This window comes from Oncorhynchus nerka, linkage group LG16 (assembly GCF_034236695.1).
Source record: "Oncorhynchus nerka isolate Pitt River linkage group LG16, Oner_Uvic_2.0, whole genome shotgun sequence".
NCBI lineage: Eukaryota > Metazoa > Chordata > Actinopteri > Salmoniformes > Salmonidae > Oncorhynchus > Oncorhynchus nerka.
In genome coordinates this window covers 45,301,925-45,320,950 of record NC_088411.1, presented here as the reverse complement: position 1 = coordinate 45,320,950, position 19,026 = coordinate 45,301,925, and the positions used below count along the sequence as shown (strand labels likewise).

The 19,026-nt window shown below is 45.5% G+C and overlaps 1 protein-coding gene across 1 annotated transcript in view; it reads right to left on the bottom strand.

The window, feature by feature from the left end:
* LOC115127045 (cAMP and cAMP-inhibited cGMP 3',5'-cyclic phosphodiesterase 10A-like) overlaps window positions 1-19,026 on the bottom strand; it is a 129,020-nt gene that overhangs the window by 71,014 nt on the left and 38,980 nt on the right. The window contains exons 4-7 of the mRNA XM_065002334.1: window positions 9,591-9,702; window positions 4,253-4,302; window positions 1,160-1,300; window positions 133-294 (exon numbers count right to left, since the gene is read on the bottom strand). Of these exons, the coding sequence (XP_064858406.1) occupies window positions 133-294; window positions 1,160-1,300; window positions 4,253-4,302; window positions 9,591-9,702 (465 nt within the window). The remainder of the gene's footprint in view (window positions 1-132; window positions 295-1,159; window positions 1,301-4,252; window positions 4,303-9,590; window positions 9,703-19,026) is intronic.

The following is a 19,026-nucleotide window of genomic DNA, read 5'->3' as shown; positions in this document are numbered from 1 at the left end:
ACCTCCTATATCCTTTACAGGAAGAAATTGCCCTCGACAGTCATACGCTCTGTTTACACAGACAGGTTTGGTGTGTGTGTGTGTGTGTTCGTGTTAGTGTGTCTGTACGTGTGTGTTCATGCGCGCATGTACCTCCTGGTTGCTGGTATTGAAGGGCTCGTTGCCCCAGTGCCGATGCAGCTCCAGGATAGCTATGAGGTCACCGATGGCCGTGAGAATGGGGAGGCACAGGACAGAATGAACATGAATCCCTGAGTCTGAGTCCTGACCTGTGCCTTCTGGGAAACGCTGGTCCTAGAGAGAGAGAGAGAGAGAGAGAGACAGAGAGAGACAGAGAGAGAGAGACAGAGAGACAGAGAGAGACAGAGAGAGACAGAGAGAGAGAGAGAGACAGAGAGAGAGACAGAGAGAGACACAGAGAGAGAGAGAGAGAGAGAGAGAGAGAGAGAGAGAGAGAGAGAGAGAGAGAGAGAGAGAGAGAGAGAGAGAGACAGAGAGAGAGAGACAGAGAGAGAGAGAGAGAGAGACAGAGAGAGAGAGAGAGAGAGAGACAGAGAGAGACACAGAGAGAGAGAGAGAGAGAGAGAGACAGAGAGAGAGAGAGAGAGACAGAGAGAGAGACAGAGAGAGAGAGAGAGAGAGAGAGAGACAGAGAGAGAGACAGAGAGAGAGAGAGAGAGAGAGAGAGAGAGAGAGAGAGAGAGGGACAGAGAGAGAGAGAGAGAGAGAGAGAGAGAGACACAGAGAGAGAGAGAGACACAGAGAGACACACAGAGCAGAGAGAGAGAGAGAGAGAGAGAGAGAGAGAGAGAGAGAGAGAGAGAGAGAGAGAGATTAGAATCTACAGGTCAAGGTTCAAAGGTTAAAGGGTGGTGAGGATGAGAAGGTAAAGGACAGAGGTGTTAAAGGGTGGTGAGGATGAGAAGGTAAAGGACAGAGTGAACATGAGTTTGAATCCCTAAATATCCTGCACACACAGACGTCAGGGGTTATGAGGTCAAAGCATTTCGGGTCTTGGGTTCGGGTTTTGGGTTCGGGTTATATTTATAATATGTTGAATCTCACCCCTGTGATATCCTCTACTAGCAGTGTTTTGGGTTAGGGTGTTTGGGTTAGGATGTTTGGGTTAGGGTTATATTTATAATATGTTGAATCTCACCCCTGTGATGTCCTTTACTAGCAGAGTTTGGCGTGTTGTGGCCACGTGTGTGGCGATGGTGGTCCCAAACGTGACCGGGCCAGCTGGGATGAGGGTGGGAGGACCGTCCTCAGCCACCGTTGGTTTAAACAAACACACACTCTGACGAGAGACCAGAGAGAGAGAGATGAACATGGGACACACTCAATCAGGAAGGACCAGAGAGAGAGAGATGAACATGGACACACTCAATCAGGAAGGACCTGGACACACTCAATCAGGAAGGACCAGAGAGAGAGAGATGAACATGGACACACTCAATCAGGAAGGACCAGAGAGAGAGATGAACATGGACACACTCAATCAGGAAGGACCAGAGAGAGAGAGATGAACATGGGACACACTCAATCAGGAAGGACCAGAGAGAGAGATGAACATGGACACACTCAATCAGGAAGGACCAGAGAGAGAGAGAGATGAACATGGACACACTCAATCAGGAAGGACCAGAGAGAGAGAGAGATGAACATGGACACACTCAATCAGGAAGGACCAGAGAGAGAGAGATGAACATGGACACACTCAATCAGGAAGGACCAGAGAGAGAGATGAACATGGACACACTCAATCAGGAAGGACCAGAGAGAGAGAGATGAACATGGGACACACTCAATCAGGAAGGACCAGAGAGAGAGAGATGAACATGGACACACTCAATCAGGAAGGACCTGGACACACTCAATCAGGAAGGACCAGAGAGAGAGAGATGAACATGGACACACTCAATCAGGAAGGACCAGAGAGAGAGATGAACATGGACACACTCAATCAGGAAGGACCAGAGAGAGAGAGATGAACATGGACACACTCAATCAGGAAGGACCAGAGAGAGAGAGATGAACATGGACACACTCAATCAGGAAGGACCAGAGAGAGAGAGATGAACATGGGACACACTCAATCAGGAAGGACCAGAGAGAGAGAGAGAGAGATTAACATGGGACACACTCAATCAGGAAGGACCAGAGAGAGAGAGATGAACATGGACACACTCAATCAGGAAGGACCAGAGAGAGAGAGAGATGAACATGGGACACACTCAATCAGGAAGGACCAGAGAGAGAGAGATGAACATGGGACACACTCAATCAGGAAGGACCAGAGAGAGAGAGAGATGAACATGGGACACACTCAATCAGGAAGGACCAGAGAGAGAGAGAGATGAACATGGGACACACTCAATCAGGAAGGACCAGAGAGACACTCAACCGCTTTCTATACACTACATCATGTTGGTCATTAACAGAATAACTAACACAAACTCTGAGATGAGATACGGGATACACTCAATGACTCACTTAAAAGGTGCAATCTGCTATATTTTCATTTCAATTAATGATGTACACACATTTATTATTGAGGATACAGTGACTTGCGAAAGTATTCACCCCCCTTGGCATTTTTCCTATTGTGTTGCCTTACAACCTGGAATTATAATAGATTTTTTGGGAGGTTTAAATCATTTGATTTACACAACAACCACTTTGAAGATGCAAAATATGTTTTTTATTGTGAAACCTAACAAGAAATAAGACTAAAAAAATGGAAACTGCATGCATAACTATTCACCCCCCCAAAGTCAATACTTTGTAGAGCCACCTTTTGCAGCAATTACAGCTGCAAGTCTCTTGGGGTATGTCTCTATAAACTTGGCACATCTAGCCACTGGGATTTGTACCCATTCTTCAAGGCAAAACTGCTCCAGCTCCTTCAAGTTGGATGGGTTCTGCTGGTGTACAGCAATCTTTAAGTCATACCACAGATTCTCAATTGGATTGAGGTCTGGGCTTTGACTAGGCCATTCCAAGACATTTAAAAGTTTCCCCTTAAACCAGTCGAGTGTTGCTTTAGCAGTATGCTAAGGGTCATTGTCCTGCTGGAAGGTGAACCTCTGTCCCAGTCTCAAATCGTTGGAAGACTGAAACAGGTTTCCCTCAATAATTTCCCTGTAATTAGCGTCATTTATCATTCCTTCAATTCTGACCAGTTACCCAGTCCCTGCCGATGAAAAACATGCCCACAGCATGATGCTGCCACCAACATGCTTCACTGTGGGGATGGTGTTCTCGGGGTGATGAGAGGTGTTGGGTTTGCGCCAGACATAGCGTTTTCCTCGATGGCCAAAAAGCTACATTTTCGTCTCATCTGACCAGAGTACCTTCTTCCATATGTTTGAGGAGTTTCCGATATGCCTTTTGGCAAACACAATTATTATTTTTTTCTTTTCTGGCCACTCTTCCGTAAAGCCTAGCTCTGTGTAGTGTACGTCTTAAAGTGGTCCGGGTATGGACAGGTACTCCAATCTCCGCTGTGGAGCTTTGCAGCTCCTTCAGGGTTATCTTTGGTCTCTTTGTTGCCTCTCTGAATAATGCCCTCCTTGCTTGGTTAGTGAGTTTTGGTGTGTGGCCCTCTCTCGGCAGGTTTGATGTGGTGCCATATTCTTTCCATTTTTAATAATGGATTTAATGGTGCTCCGTGGGATGTTCAAAGTTTCAGATATTTTTTTATAACCCAACCCTGATCTGTACTTCTCCACAACTTGGTCCCTGACCTGTTTGGAGAGCTCCTTGGTCTTCATGGTGCCGTTTGCTTGGTGGTGTTGCAGACTCTGGGGCCTTTCAGAACAGGTGATACTGAGATCATGTGACAGATCATGTGACACTTAGATTGCACACAGGTGGACTTTATTTAACTTATTATGTGACTTCTGAAGGTAATTATTTTCATCAGATCTTATTTAGGAGCTTCATAGCGAAGGGGGTGAATACATATACATGCACCACTTTTCATTTTACTTCAACAATTTGGACTATTTTGTGTATGTCCATTACATGAAATCCAAATAAAAATATATTTAAATTACAGGTTGTAATGCAACAAAATAGGAAAAACGCCAAGGGGGATGAATACTTTTGCAAGGCGCTGTATATAGTACATTGTTAATTGTTCATTAATTAAGGATTGTGGCTTTAACACTCATCGCTCACTAGACTAGATCAGTGGAGCTCAGAGTAGTTGATCTGTGCTCCTCGCCAGAATATATTGTTTACTTACATTGTTACATTCTCCCATGAAATAAAGGGCAAATCCATCTGCTTTCGTGGCTGATTAAAGACAAGAGATAAGAGAAAAGTTACCATCTGTAGTTCCACAGATGGTGTGGTGTACAGTATCTGCTGTGTGTGTGTGTTAGTGTGTGTTAGTGTGTGTGTGTGTGTGTGTGTGTGTGTGTGTGTGTGTGTGTGTGTGTGCTACGTGGTGGAGCGCAGAGCAGTGCACAGCCTGTCACATCCAATCCTCCCACGCCTCATCAGGGCACTGCGGCAATGTCACAGTCTTCTACCAGCACACACACACACACACACACACACACATAGCTCTGCCACAGACAGGGTCACTGGACACAGTAGACACAGCATCATGATGCACCGTGGTCCCAGGAGACTTCTAAGCTATGTGGAATATGGGTCATCAACCAGACCAAATGGTATGGGGATGTATTGAATGGCTAGCTATGGGGGCAGGCTGTTAATAATATACAGTATGGTTAGTGTCAGCTTAGCCTGGTCCCAGATCTGTTTGTCTAGCCAACTCCTACGGATGCTGTAAAATGTGACCAAAAATGACAGACTGAAAAACAGCTTCTATTTCTTATAAGCATCGGGGTTATAGTCCCGAACTCCTTGAAAGCGGAAGATCTACCCTTTAGCTCAGTGCGGATGTTGCCTGTAATCCAAGGCTTCTGGTTGGGGTATGTACGTACAGTTACTGTGGGGACAACGTCCTCGATGCACTTATTGATGAAGCCAGTGACTGATGTGGTGTACTCCTCAATGCCATCAGAATAATCCCGGAACATATTCCAGTCTGTTCTAGCAAAACAGTCCTGTAGCTTAGCATCTGCTTCATCTGACCACTTTTTTATTGTTCCGAGTCACTGCTGCTTCCTGCTTTAATTTTTGCTTGTAAGCAGGAATCAGGAGGATAGAATTATGGTCAGATTTGCCAAATGGAGTACGAGGGAGAGCTTTGTTAGCGTCTCTGTGTGTGGAGTAAAGGTGGAATAGAATGTTTTCCCCTCTGGTTGCACATTTAACATGCTGATAGAAATGAGGTAAGACTGATTTATGTTTCCCTGCATTAAAGTCCCCGGCCACTAGGAGCGCCGCCTCTGGATGAGCGGTTTCCTGTTTGCTTATGGCCTTATACAGCTCATTGAACGCGATCTCAGTGCCAGCATTGGTCTGTGGTGGTATGTAGACTACTACGAATAATACTGATGAAAACTCTCTTGGTAGATAGTGTGGTCTACAGCTTATCATGAGATACTCTACCTCAGGTGAGCAAAACCTCAAAACTTCCTTAGATATCATGCACCAGCTGTTGTTTACATAAATGCACAGGCCCCCGCCCCCTGTCTGTCCAGAGGCTGCTGTTCTGTCCTGCTGATAGAGTGTATAACATAGGCCCCCGCCCCCTGTCTGTCCAGAGGCTGCTGTTCTTTCTGTCCTGCTGATAGAGTGTATAACATAGGCCCCCGCCCCGTGTCTTACCAGAGGCTGCTGTTCTGTCCTGCTGATAGAGTGTATAACATAGGCCCCCGCCCCGTGTCTTACCAGAGGCTGCTGTTCTGTTCTGCTGATAGAGTGTATAACATAGGCCCCCGCCCCGTGTCTTACCAGAGGCTGCTGTTCTGTCCTGCTGATAGAGTGTATAACATAGGCCCCCGCCCCGTGTCATACCAGAGGCTGCTGTTCTGTCCTGCTGATAGAGTGTATAACATAGGCCCCGCCCCGTGTCTTACCAGAGGCTGCTGTTCTGTCCTGCTGATAGAGTGTATAACATAGGCCCCCGCCCCGTGTCTTACCAGAGGCTGCTGTTCTGTCCTGCTGATAGAGTGTATAACATAGGCCCCCGCCCCGTGTCTTACCAGAGGATGCTGTTCTGTCCTGCTGATAGAGTGTATAACATAGGCCCCCGCCCCGTGTCTTACCAGAGGCTGCTGTCCTGCTGATAGAGTGTATAACATAGGCCCCCGCCCCGTGTCTTACCAGAGGCTGCTGTTCTGTCCTGCTGATAGAGTGTATAACATAGGCCCCCGCCCCGTGTCTTACCAGAGGCTGCTGTTCTGTCCTGCTGATAGAGTGTATAACCCGCCAGCTGTATGTTCTTAATGTTGTCGTTCAACCACGACTCGGTGAAACATAAGATATTACAGTTCGGAAAGGAATTTCAGCTCGGGAATTTGAACAAGCAAACTTTTAGGTTACTGGCCTAACACTCTCTTAACCGGGTAGGCTAGGCTTCCTCCTTTTACTTCCTGCTTTAGGTCGAAAACATACAGACTGAGACAACGTCGTCACAAATCTGGGACCAGCGCCGTTGCAAAATATTATGGGATATTAGAATCCCGTTGTCTTAACCTTTGTCATCTTACTGGGGGTACACACGTAATGGCCGCCAGTCCACCCATTTTACCATCATTGACTTGAAAGGGGACGCCCGTTCTATGCATTGTCTTTCTATGGTATGGTTAGTGTCTATACATTGTATTTCTATGGTTAGTGTCAGCCTGGTCGCAGTTCTATACATTGTATTTCTATGGTATGGTTAGTGTCAGCCTGGTCCCAGTTCTATACATTGTATTTCTATGGTTAGTGTCAGCCTGGTCCCAGTTCTATACATTGTATTTCTATGGTATGGTTAGTGTCACCCTGGTCCCAGTTCTATACATTGTATTTCTATGGTATGGTTAGTGTCAGCCTGGTCCCAGTACTATACATTGTATTTCTATGGTTAGTGTCAGCCTGGTCCCAGTTCTATACATTGTATTTCTATGGTTAGTGTCAGCATGGTCCCAGTTCTATACATTGTATTTCTATGGTTAGTGTCAGCCTGGTCCCAGTTCTATACATTGTATTTCTATGGTATGGTTAGTGTCACCCTGGTCCCAGATCTGTTTGTGCTGTATGGCGAACACCTAAGGTTGTTGTCATAACAAATGTGACCAAAAATGGACCATTGGAGTTGGCAAGATAACGACCAGATCTGGGACCAGGCTGAAACTGTCTTCAGTATGAGATGTCATGAAGTAGTGAAGCGAGGATATGATAAGGCAGATTACCCTGCTAGCTACAACGACGGGTTTACCCACCCGGTGTGTGTGTGTGTGTTTTATGTCTGTTATGTGTGAGTGAGTGAGTGAGTGAGTGAGTGAGTGAGTGAGTGAGTGAGTGAGTGAGTGAGTGAGTGAGTGAGTGAGTGAGTGAGTGAGTGAGTGAGTGAGTGAGTGTGCATGTGCTATGTGTGAATATGTGTGTGTGTTATGAGTGAGTGAGTGAGTGAGTGAGTGAGTGAGTGAGTGAGTGAGTGAGTGAGTGAGTGAGTGAGTGAGTGAGTGTGCATGTGCTATGTGTGAATATGTGTGTGTGTTATGAGTGAGTGAGTGAGTGAGTGAGTGAGTGAGTGAGTGAGTGAGTGAGTGTGCATGTGCTATGTGTGAATATGTGTGTGTGTTGTGGTGAGTGAGTGAGTGAGTGAGTGAGTGAGTGAGTGAGTGAGTGAGTGAGTGAGTGAGTGAGTGAGTGAGTGAGTGAGTGAGTGTGCGTGTGCTATGTGTGAATGTAGGTGTGTGTGTGAATGAAGTTTACATACACCTTAGCCAAATATATTTAAAGTCAGTTTTTCACAATTCCTGACACTTAATCCTCGTAAAAATTCCCTGTTTTAGGTCAGTTAGGATCACCACTTTATTTTAAGAATGTGAAATGTCAGAATAATAGTAGAGAGAATGATTTATTTCAGCTTTTATTTCTTTCATCACATTCCCAGTGGGTGAGAAGTTTACATACAGTCAATTAGTATTTGGTAGCATTGCCTTTAAATTGTTTAACTTGGGGTCAAATGTTTCGGGTAGCCTTCCACAAGCTTCCCACAATAAGTTGAGTGAATTTTGGCCCATTCCTCCTGACAGAGCTGGTGTAACTGAAGCAGGTTTGTAGGCCTCCTTGCTCACACAAAACTTTTCATTTCTGCCAACACATTTTCTACAGGATTGAGGTCAGGGCTTTGTGATGGCCACTCCAATACGTTGACTTTAAGCCATTTTGCCACAACTTTGGAAGTATGCTTGGGGTCATTGTTCATTTGGAAGACCCATTTGTGACCAAGCTTTAACTTCCTGACTGATGTCTTGATATGTTGCTTCAATATATCCACATAATTTTCCTCCCTCATGATGCCATCTATTTTGTGAAGTGCAAGAGTCCCTCCTGCAGCCAAGCACCCCCACAACATGATGCTGCCACCCCCATGCTTCACGGTTGGGATGGTGTTCTTCAGCTTGCAAGCCTCACCCTTTTTCCTCCAAACATAATGATGGTCATTATGGCCAAACAGTTCTATTTTTGTTTCATCAGACCAGAGGACATTTCTCCAACAAGTATGATCTTTGTCCCCATGTGCAGTTTCAAACTGTAGTCTGGCTTTTTATGGTGGTTTTAGAGCAGTGGCTTCTTCAGGTTTTGTCGATATAGGACTCGTTTTACTGTGGATAAAGATACTTTTGTACCCGTTTCCTCCAGCATCTTCACAAGGTCCTTTGCTGTTGTTCTGGAATTGATTTGCACTTTTCGCACCAAAGTATGTTCATCTCTAGGAGACAGAACGCGTCTCCTTCCTGAGCGGTATGATGGCTGCTTGGTCCCATGGTGTTTATACTTGCGTACTATTGTTTGTACAGATGAACGTGATGGAAATTGCTCCCAAGGGTGAACCTGACTTGTGGAGGTCTACAATATTTTTTCTGAGATCTTGGCTGATTTCTTTTGATTTTCCCATGATGTCAAGCAAAGAGACACCGAGTTTGAAGGTAGGCCTTGAAATACATCCACAGGTACACCTCCAATTGACTCAAATGATGTCAATTAGCCTATCAGAAGCTTCTAAAGCCATGACATCATTTTCTGAAATTTTCCAAGCTGTTTAAAGGCACAGTCAACTTAGTGTATGTAAACTTCTGACCCACTGGAATTGTGATTAAGTGAAATATAAGTGAAATAATCTGTCTGTAAACAATGGTTGGAAAAATTGTGTCATGCACAAGGTAGATGTCCTAACCGACTTGCCAAAATCATAGTTTATTAACAAGACATTTGTGGAGTGGTTGAAAAACGATGTAGACTTCCGACTTCACTGTATGTGTGTGTGTGTGTGTAAGTGTGTATGTGTGTGTGTGTGTGTGTGTGTGTGTGTGTGTGTGTGTGTGTGTATGTGTGTGTGTGTATGTGTATGTGTATGTGTATGTGTATGTGTATGTATGTATGTATGTATGTATGTATGTATGTATGTATGTGTGTGTGTGTGTGTGTGTGTGTGTGTGTGTGTTACCCACCTGTTTTGATGATGGTACACAGGTCATAGAGAAGCAGCTTAGTGTCCAGACGCTGTTCCAGACAACTGGTGAGGTCATGCACCAACTTCTGCATGTTACTGTCCTGGTACTGCTAGACAGCAGAGACACAAACGTTATACATACCATGAAACTGCCGACTGCACAAGTTGACTGTGATTGTAATCTAACTGTGAACATTTGCATTCGATTTTTCAATATAATTAATTGAGATTTTCCCCTTCATTATTAATTAACAATTGCTGCTGTTTTCCAGGGATTCCTAGGTTCCATTGAATCAAATTCATTCATTCCTTTAGCTAGTAGAGTCCAATCAGCAACAATTGCTGCTGTTTTCCAGGGATTCCTAGGTTCCATTGAATCAAATTCATTCATTCCTTTAGCTAGTAGAGTCCAATCAGCAACAATTGCTGCTGTTTTCCAGGGATTCCTAGGTTCCATTGAATCAAATTAATTAATTAATGTATTGCTTCATTAAAATGCATCATCAGTCCTCACTCAGCCCTGATTAAAACACTCCCTCTCTCCACCTCTCTCCCTCTATCTCTCTCCATCTCTTTCTCCACCTCTCTCCCTCTAAAATCAAATCAAATCAAATTTATTTATATAGCCCTTCGTACATCAGCTGATATCTCAAAGTGCTGTACAGAAACCCAGCCTAAAACCCCAAACAGCAAGCAATGCAGGTGTAGAAGCACGGTGGCTAGAAAACCTCCCTAGAAAGGCCAAAACCTAGGAAGAAACCTAGAGAGGAACCAGGCTATGTGGGGTGGCCAGTCCTCTTCTGGCTGTGCCGGGTGGAGATTATTATAGAACATGGCCAAGATGTTCAAATGTTCATAAATGACCAGCATGGTCGAATAATAATAAGGCAGAACAGTTGAAACTGGAACACAGCAGTCCCTCTACCTCCCTCCCTCCCTCCCTCTCTCCCTCCCTCCATCTCCCTCCCTCCCTCCATCTCTCTCTCCCTTGCTCCCTCTCTCCATTTCTTCCTCTCCACCTCTATCTCTCCATCTCTCTCGCCTGACTGCCCAGCTGAATGAGGAGCAGCCGTACATCTCTATACAGTGTTACATAACAGGCCCAGGCCTCCCTCTCTCCTTCACAGGGCCAGAGAGAACAGATAGAGAGAGAGAGAGAGAGAGAGAGAGAGAGAGAGAGAGAGAGAGAGAGAGAGATCAAGCCACCAAGTGCTAATGGACAGCACTAAGAAATCACTGACGTATATAGGACGGTGTGTGTGTGTGTGTGTGTGTGTGTGTGTGTGTGTGTGTGTGTGTGTGTGTGTGTGTGACAGTTAGCAGGATGAGGGAGGGAAGGAGGACAGGGAATAGAGAAAAAGGGAGAGAGATATTCTTCAACAAATATATCAACGAATTGGCGAGGGCACTAGAACAGTCTGCAGCACCCGGCCTCACCCTACTAGAATCTGAAGTCAAATGTCTACTGTTTGCCGATGATCTGGTGCTTCTGTCACCAACCAAGGAAGGCCTACAGCAGCACCTAGATTTTCAGGACAGATTCTGTCAGACCTGTGTGTGGTCAGAACAGGTTGATTCTCTCACTTCCTTTCTTTCTATCCTCTATCCGTGTTTACATTGACAAAAGACAATCAGACACAATCATTACAGAGAATTTTTAAATTCCTATATTATTAGCAGTAAATGTAGTGTAACATTTAAACTGTTTACATCAGCTATGTACAGTGTTGTGACAATGTGCAACTAGTAGAATGTATGAACGACGAGGGGACATAAATAGACAGGTAAGTATATTTACATTGGTGTTTCTGACCCACTGGTTGACCTTTTCAGGTGACACATTTTGCGGCTGCTGTGTTCCGACTAACAGATACGGGAGTTTGTCAACATTTTGTTTGAATTCTTTGTGGGTAATTTGAGCAAAATATGTGTCTCTAATATGGTCATACATTTTGGCAGGGGTTTAGGAAGTGCAGCTCAGTTTCCACCTCATGTTGTGGGTCATATCCTGTCTTCTCTTGAGAGCCAGATCTGCCTACGGCTGTAAATAGTCAAGGCTTTTCTTAGTTTTGGGTCACTCACAGTACCTGACGTATTCTGCTACTATGTACGCTCTGTTAAGGCGCAAGGTAGAATTTAAATTTGCTCAGTTTCTTGGTTGATTTTTTCCAGTGTGTCAAATAGTTCTATTTTTGCGTTCTCAAAATTGGTTTGGCTCTAATTGTGTTGTTGTCCTTGGGGCTCTGTGTGCTGTTTGTATTTGTGAACAAAGAGCCAGAACCAGCTGGCTGAGGGGACTCTTTTTGTAGGTTCATGTCATTACAGGTTAGGGCTGATGGAAGGTTTGGGCTTTCCTTTAGGTTGTTGTGGAATTTAACAACTATTTCTCTGGATTTCGATCATTAGTGGGTCCTAATTTTGCTCTGCATGCATTATTTGGGGGTTTTCTTTGTATGATGAGGATCTTTTTTGCAGAATTCTGCATGCAGAGTCACACTTTGGTGTTTGTCCCATTCTTGGGAATTCTTGGTTGGTGAGTGGACCCCAAACCTCACAACCATAAAAGGCAATGGGTTCTATAACTGAGTATCTTTTTGCCAGATCCTAATTGGGATGTAAAATTTTATGTTCATTTTGATTGCGTAGCAAGCCTTTTTTTTGTCTTGTTTCTCAGATTGTTCACAGCCTTGTGGAAGTTACCTGAGGTGCTGATGTTTAGGCTGAGGTATGTGTAACTCTATGTGTGCTCTAGGGCAACAGTGTCCTGGCATCTGTACCTTTTTTGGAACACAATTATTTTTTTCTTACTGAGCCCAAGTCTGACAGAATCTGTACAGAAGATCAAGGTGCTGGTGTAGCATTGCCTTGAATTGGGACAGAAGCACCAGATAATCTGCAAAAAGTAGACATTTGATTTCAGAATCTAGTTGCTATTCTAGTCATTAATATAAATCTTGAAGAGGGCGGGGCTCAAGCTGCATCCCTGTATCACTCCCCGGCCCCGAGGGAAGAAATCTGTGTGTTTATTGCCAATTTTGAACACATATGTTGGCGTACATTTATTTTATAACATCGTAGGCCCCCTCCTAAAAAAAAACCTTTCCATCAGTTTATACAGCAGGCCCTCGTGCTAAATTGAGTCAAAAGCCTATTTTTTCTATATCAACAAACCATGAGAAGACTTTGTTTTGTTTTGTTTTGTTTGTTTGTCAATAAGGGTGTGCCGGGTGTATACGTGGTCTGTCGTATGATACTTTGTTTTTGTTTTGTTTTGTTTGTTTGTCAATAAGGGTGTGCCCTCTACTTGATTTATTTAATTGTATACATATGATATGTTAGCTGATATGATATAATGTCCAAGGCTTTCTACTGCTACACCTTCACTATTGAAGGGGAACATTTTGTCCAGGGAGTTGTCTAAGGAGGGATTGGATTTGTTTTTTTGGGCCAATTGTTCTTTGGTAGCTTTCTACACAATCTTCCTTCCATCTATAGCATTTCTTAATAGCATGCAGTTTGTTGGGCTTTGATTCCTCATGGTTGGGTATTGCTCTGTTCAAGAAGGCTGTGATTTGGCTATGGTTTGATAAGGGTGTCAGTGGGCTGACTGTGAATGCTCTGAGAGACTCTGGGTTTAGGTCTGTGGCTTCCTGGGTGGCGCAGCGGTCTAAGACACTGCATCTCAGTGCAAGAGGTGTCACTACAGTCCCTGGTTTTAATCCAGGCTGCATCACATCTGGGTGTGATTGGGACTAGCATAGGGCGTCGCACAATTGGTCCAGCGTCGTCAAGGTTTTGCCGGGGTAGGCCATCATTGTAAATTAGAATTTGTTCTTAACCGACTTTTTGAATAAAGGTTACATTTTTTTTAAAGTAGTCTTCAGTACTGCTGCAAAGGGATGAGCTGTACCTACTTTTGGAGTCCTCTTGAAGTCTACCATTGACTATGTACAGACTGAGCTGCAGGAGTTGTGATGTTGGTTGTTTTGTCATAGTTGTGTCTAGGGCGGCATATGGGGGAGGGAATGGTGTCACATCCAGGTTAGGTGTATGTCCCGCAGGTCGCGCAGGTCTGGGCTGTGTGTCCGTTGCTCTGTTGCTCCTGTGCAATGTGTTGGGGATGCGGTTGAGGGTGATGTCTTTTAGGGGCGAAGGTGGGGACTGCGGGCTTGTGGAGGTGGACCTGGTCATAAAGGCTGTCCAATTCCAGGGTGGAGTTGTGGGCCAGGTAGACATTAGGTTTTGAGACACAGTCAAGGGAAACGTTTACCCGCTGTGTCGTAGCAGGGTGGAAATATTTTTGTGGAATCAGGGTAGACATTTCCCCACTCGTGAGTCGGGGAAAGTGGAAGAAGCTTTATCAGTCACTTCCTTGAGTGTTGTGGCCACACTTCCCTGCTTTGCCCTCAGGTCATTTGTTTCTGTGTGAATTCTTATGTGTCTGTGTGACCCTAGTTGGTCCTCAGATAGCAGGTCTTGGTGCCCAAACAAACCAGAGTTTAGACACTGTGTGTTTGGGGAACAATGTATTTTGTTGTATCTATTTCCTGTTTCCTGTTTGAGTACATAAGAAGTACAATCTGTGGATTTTTTGTGTCTTCAGTGTGTGTGGGAGGGGCTTGACAGGATGGGTTCTAGGAGGGGGTGGTGTCTCCTGGGTTGATGGGTCTTCAGTGTGTGTGGGAGGGGCTTGACAGGATGGGTTCTAGGAGTGGGTGGTGTCTCCTGGGTTGATGGGTCTTCAATGATCTGTTCTGCTGTGATGTTGAGGCTGTGGTCAGAGTCTAGGGTTGTTCTGCTAGCTTCTCTGCTGGGGTGGCCAGATCTCTCATGGGTTGTTCTCTTTGGCAACTTCAAGTGCTCTCATCTTCTCCTGCCACTGGGTCTCCTTCTGCTCCTCCTCTTTTTCCTGTTGATGCTGTCTTTACAAGAGTCCAGAGTGCAAGCACGTCTCTCTCCTCATCCAGCTCTCTGGGTCTGATTGAGGGGGTGTTGTTGTGATGGACTGTTGTATGGGTCTGGTTGAGGGGGTGTTGTTGTGCTGGACTGTTGTCTGGGTCTGGTTGAGGGGGTGTTGTTGTGCTGGACTGTTGTCTGGGTCTGGTTGAGGGGGTGTTGTTGTGCTGGACTGTTGTCTGGGTCTGGTTGAGGGGGTGTTGTTGTGATGGACTGTTGTCTGGGTCTGGATCAGGGGGTGTTGTGGTGATGGACTGTTGTCTGGGTCTGGTTGAGGGGGTGTTGTTGTGCTGGACTGTTGTCTGGGTCTGTTGACTGGAGTAAGGTGACCTGTTGTTCGAGCTCCACCTGGGTGACCCTCTGCTTGGGGTTGCTCGTCTGTGGGGCTGTTTATGGATCTGGTCTGACACCCTCTGGCTGGGGGAGTCGTCACCAGGAGAGAGCCCCCTCTTTCATTCAGCTGAACAGTTGTTTAAATTTTTTTTTTTTACCTTTATTTAACCAGGCAAGTCAGTTAAGAACACATTCTTATTTTCAATGACGGTCTAGGAACAGTGCACTGTAATAGGGGATGGTCTGGTTAATATAGCACTGTGCCAGGGGATGGTCTGGTTAATATAGCACTGTACCAGGGGATGGTCTGGTTAATATAGCACTGTGCCAGGGGATGGTCTGGTTAATATAGCACTGTACCAGGGGATGGTCTGGTTAATATAGCACTGTACCAGGGGATGGTCTGGTTAATATAGCACTGTAATAGGGGATGGTCTGGTTAATATAGCACTGTGCCAGGGGATGGTCTGGTTAATATAGCACTGTACCAGGGGATGGTCTGCTAATATAGCACTGTGCCAGGGGATGGTCTGGTTAATATAGCACTGTACCAGGGGATGGTCTGGTTAATATAGCACTGTACCAGGGGATGGTCTGGTTAATATAGCACTGTACCAGGGGATGGTCTGGTTAATATAGCACTGTACCAGGGGATGGTCTGGTTAATATAGCACTGTACCAGGGGATGGTCTGGTTAATATAGCACTGTACCAGGGGATGGTCTGGTTAATATAGCACTGTGTCAGGGGATGGTCTGGTTAATATAGCACTGTGTCAGGGGATGGTTAATATAGCACTGTGCCAGGGGATGGTCTGGTTAATATAGCACTGTGCCATGCCAGGGGATGGTCTGGTTAATATAGCACTGTACCAGGGGATGGTCTGGTTAATATAGCACTGTACCAGGGGATGGTCTGGTTAATATAGCACTGTACCAGGGGATGGTCTGGTTAATATAGCACTGTGCCACGCCAGGGGATGGTCTGGTTAATATAGCACTGTGCCAGGGGATGGTCTGGTTAATATAGCACTGTGTCATGCCAGGGGATGGTCTGGTTAATATAGCACTGTGCCACGCCAGGGGATGGTCTGGTTAATATAGCACTGTGCCACGCCAGGGGATGGTCTGGTTAATATAGCACTGTGCCAGGGGATGGTCTGGTTAATATAGCACTGTGCCAGGGGATGGTCTGGTTAATATAGCACTGTGCCATGCCAGGGGATGGTCTGGTTAATATAGCACTGTACCAGGGGATGGTCTGGTTAATATAGCACTGTACCAGGGGATGGTCTTCTCCCCCTCCCCCCCTTAAAAGACCTAGATGCACTATTGTAAAGTGGCTGTTCCACTGGATGTCATAAGGTGAAAGCACCAATTTGTAAGTCGCTCTGGATAAGAGCGTCTGCTAAATGACTTAAATGTATGTCTGGTTAATATAGCACTGTGCCAGGGGATGGTCTGGTTAATATAGCACTGTGTCATGCCAGGGGATGGTCTGGTTAATATAGCACTGTACCAGGGGATGGTCTGGTTAATATAGCACTGTGCCATGCCAGGGGATGGTCTGGTTAATATAGCACTGTGCCATGCCAGGGGATGGTCTGGTTAATATAGCACTGTGCCAGGGGATGGTCTGGTTAATATAGCACTGTACCAGGGGATGGTCTGGTTAATATAGCACTGTGTCAGGGGATGGTCTGGTTAATATAGCACTGTACCAGGGGATGGTCTGGTTAATATAACACTAACAGGGGATGGTCTGGTTAATATAGCACTGTGCCAGGGGATGGTCTGGTTAATATAGCACTGTGCCAGGGGATGGTCTGGTTAATATAGCACTGTGCCAGGGGATGGTCTGGTTAATATAACACTGTACCAGGGGATGGTCTGGTTAATATAACACTGTGCCAGGGGATGGTCTGGTTAATATAGCACTGTGCCAGGGGATGGTCTGGTTAATATAGCACTGTGTCAGGGGATGGTCTGGTTAATATAGCACTGTGTCAGGGGATGGTTAATATAGCACTGTACCAGGGGATGGTCTGGTTAATATAGCACTGTACCAGGGGATGGTCTGGTTAATATAGCACTGTAATAGGGGATGGTCTGGTTAATATAGCACTGTACCAGGGGATGGTCTGGTTAATATAGTACTGTACCAGGGGATGGTCTGGTTAATATAGTACTGTACCAGGGGATGGTCTGGTTAATATAGCACTGTGCCAGGGGATGGTCTGGTTAATATAGCACTGTGTCAGGGGATGGTCTGGTTAATATAGCACTGTACCAGGGGATGGTCTGGTTAATATAGCACTGTGCCAGGGGATGGTCTGGTTAATATAACACTAACAGGGGATGGTCTGGTTAATATAACACTGTGCCAGGGGATGGTCTGGTTAATATAGCACTGTGCCAGGGGATGGTCTGGTTAATATAGCACTGTGTCAGGGGATGGTCTGGTTAATATAGCACTGTGTCAGGGGATGGTTAATATAGCACTGTACCAGGGGATGGTCTGGTTAATATAGCACTGTACCAGGGGATGGTCTGGTTAATATAGCACTGTGCCATGCCAGGGGATGGTCTGGTTAATATAGCACTGTGCCATGCCAGGGGATGGTCTGGTTAATATAGCACTGTACCAGGGGATGGTCTGGTTAATATAACACTAACAGGGGATGGTCTGGTTAATATAACACTAACAGGGGATGGTCTGGTTAATATAGCACTGTACCAGGGGATGGTCTGGTTAATATAGCACTGTACCAGGGGATGGTCTGGTTAATATAGCACTGTGCCAGGGGATGGTCTGGTTAATATAACACTGTGCCAGGGGATGGTCTGGTTAATATAGCACTGTGCCAGGGGATGGTCTGGTTAATATAACACTGTGCCAGGGGATGGTCTGGTTAATATAGCACTGTGCCAGGGGATGGTCTGGTTAATATAACACTGTACCAGGGGATGGTCTGGTTAATATAGCACTGTACCAGGGGATGGTCTGGTTAATATAGCACTGTGCCAGGGGATAGTCTGGTTAATATAGCACTGTACCAGGGGATGGTCTGGTTAATATAACACTGTACCAGGGGATGGTCTGGTTAATATAACACTGTACCAGGGGATGGTCTGGTTAATATAGCACTGTACCAGGGGATGGTCTGGTTAATATAGCACTGTGCCAGGGGATGGTCTGGTTAATATAGCACTGTGCCAGGGGATGGTCTGGTTAATATAGCACTGTGCCAGGGGATGGTCTGGTTAATATAGCACTGTGTCATGCCAGGGGATGGTCTGGTTAATATAGCACTGTGCCATGCCAGGGGATGGTCTGGTTAATATAGCACTGTGCCAGGGGATGGTCTGGTTAATATAGCACTGTGCCATGCCAGGGGATGGTCTGGTTAATATAGCACTGTACCAGGGGATGGTCTGGTTAATATAGCACTGTACCAGGGGATGGTCTGGTTAATATAGCACTGTACCAGGGGATGGTCTGGTTAATATAGCACTGTACCAGGGGATGGTCTGGTTAATATAACAGGGGATGGTCTGGTTAATATAGCACTGTGCCATGCCAGGGGATGGTCTGGTTAATATAGCACTGTGCCAGAGGATGGTCTGGTTAATATAGCACTGTACCAGGGGATGGTCTGGTTAATATAGCAGGGGATGGTCTGGTTAATATAGCACTGTACCAGGGGATGGTCTGGTTAATATAACACTGTACCAGGGGATGGTCTGGTTAATATAACACTGTGTCAGGGGATGGTCTGGTTAATATAGCAGGGGATGGTCTGGTTAATATAGCACTGTACCAGGGGATGGTCTGGTTAATACAGCACTGTACCAGGGGATGGTCTGGTTAATATAGCACTGTACCAGGGGATGGTCTGGTTAATATAGCACTGTACCAGGGGATGGTCTGGTTAATATAGCAGGGGATGGTCTGGTTAATATAGCACTGTACCAGGGGATGGTCTGGTTAATATAGCACTGTACCAGGGGATGGTCTGGTTAATATAGCAGGGGATGGTCTGGTTAATATAGCACTGTGCCAGGGGATGGTCTGGTTAATATAGCACTGTATCAGGGGATGGTCTGGTTAATATAACACTAACAGGGGATGGTCTGGTTAATATAG